This window comes from Etheostoma cragini, chromosome 5 (genome assembly GCF_013103735.1).
Source record: "Etheostoma cragini isolate CJK2018 chromosome 5, CSU_Ecrag_1.0, whole genome shotgun sequence".
In the NCBI taxonomy this organism is placed as follows: Eukaryota; Metazoa; Chordata; class Actinopteri; order Perciformes; family Percidae; genus Etheostoma; species Etheostoma cragini.
Window position 1 is genome coordinate 30,925,209 of NC_048411.1, and position 1,820 is coordinate 30,927,028.

At 39.7% G+C, this 1,820-nt stretch overlaps 1 protein-coding gene across 1 annotated transcript in view; it reads left to right on the top strand.

Moving 5' to 3' along the window:
- LOC117945078 (U5 small nuclear ribonucleoprotein 200 kDa helicase-like) overlaps window positions 1-1,820 on the top strand; it is a 48,064-nt gene that overhangs the window by 7,326 nt on the left and 38,918 nt on the right. Inside the window, exons 9-10 of the mRNA XM_034872332.1 lie at window positions 72-227; window positions 1,536-1,706. Of these exons, the coding sequence (XP_034728223.1) occupies window positions 72-227; window positions 1,536-1,706 (327 nt within the window). The remainder of the gene's footprint in view (window positions 1-71; window positions 228-1,535; window positions 1,707-1,820) is intronic.

Below are 1,820 nucleotides of genomic sequence, written 5' to 3' on the forward strand. Positions count from 1 at the left end.
GCGGTTGTTTTGATTTGGCGGTTGTTTTGATTTGGCGGCTGTTTTGATTTGGCGGTTGTTTGTGCTCGCAGGGAGCCGGTAAGACCAACGTGGCTCTGATGGCGATGCTGAGAGAGATCGGGAAGCACATCAACCTGGACGGCACCATCAACGTGGACGACTTCAAAATCATCTACATCGCCCCGATGCGTTCACTGGTGCAGGAGATGGTGGGAAGTTTCAGCAAGGTGAGCCCCAGCTCTTTATAAATATGTTTAACTTCCGTTACTGTGTGATTTAATTACTTTTGAGGGGGCTCCGATCAGGATTTTTGGGGCCGTATCGGTTGATACTGATCACCGGGTCAATTTATCATGTCATATATTAATTTTAATAGTCTTAACAACAATGCATATGTAGTAGAAGTAACGGAAGATAATGTATTCTGAATTGTCAACTGTTGACTTTTATTGACAGGAAGCATAACATACTACTTCCTGTTTCATTGTTAATTTACACAAATTTAAAGTAACATTTCACGTACAGTGCAGAGCAAAGGAAACAAAATCAATTTCTGATTTATTCTAACTTTATTCTTCCTTTCTTTCTTCCTTTCTTTCTTTCTGTCTTTCTTTCTTTCTTCCTTTCTTTCTTTCTGTCTTCCTTCCTTTCTTTCTTCCTTTCTTTCTTTCTTTCTGTCTTTCTTTCTGTCTTCCTTCCTTTCTTTCTTCCTTTCTTTCTTTCTGTCTTTCTTCCTTTCTTTCTTTCTTTCTTTCTTTCTTTCTTTCTTTCTTTCTTTCTTTCTGTCTTCCTTCCTTTATTTCTTCCTTTCTTTCTTTCTGTCTTCCTTCCTTTCTTTCTTCCTTTCTTTCTGTCTTCCTTTCTTCCTTTCTTTCTTTCTTTCTTTCTTTATTTCTTCTTTCCTTTCTTCCTTCCTTTTTTCCTTCCTTTCTTTCTTTCTGTCTTTCTTTCTTTCTTCCTTACTTTCTACGTTTCTTTCTGTCTTTCTTTCTTCCTTCCTTTCTTTCTTTATTTCTTTCTTCCTTCCTGTCTTTCTTTCTGTCTTTCTTTCTTCCTTTCTTTCTTTCTTCCTTCCTTTCTTTCTGTCTTTCTTTCTTCCTTCCTGTCTTTCTTTCTGTCTTCCTTCCTTTCTTTCTTTCTTTCTTTCGTTCTTCCTTTCTTTCTTCCTTCCTTTTTTCCTACCTTTCTTACTCTCTTTTTTCCTTTCTTTCTTTCTTCTTTCCTTTCTTCTTTCCTTTTTTCCTTCCTTTCTTCCTTTCTTTCTTCCTTCATTCCTTTCTTTCTTTCTTCCTTTCTTACTCTCTTTCTTCTTTCCTTTCTTCCTTCCTTTTTTCTTTCTGTCTTTCTATCTTTCTTCCTTTCTTTCTACCTTTCTTTCTGTCTTTCTTTCTTCCTTCCTGTCTTTCTTTCTTCCTGTCTTTCTTTCTTTCTTCCTGTCTGTCTTCCTTTCTTTCTTTCTTTCTTCCTTCCTGTCTTTCTTTCTTTCTTCCCTCCTTCCTTCCTGACTTTCTTCCTTCCTTCCTTCCCTCCTGCAGCGCTTGGCCAGTTACGGCATCACGGTCTCTGAGCTGACGGGGGACCACCAGCTCTGTAAAGAGGAGATCAACGCGACTCAAATCATCGTCTGCACCCCCGAGAAATGGGACATCATCACCCGGAAAGGGGGGGAGCGAACCTACACCCAGCTGGTCCGGCTCATCATCATCGTAAGTGCACCAAGACCAAGAGCAGGTCTAGACCAAGATGTTATTTATCTCCCAGGTCTTTCCATAAAGAGCAGGTCTAGACCGGACTCTGGGATGTTATTTATCTCCCAGGTC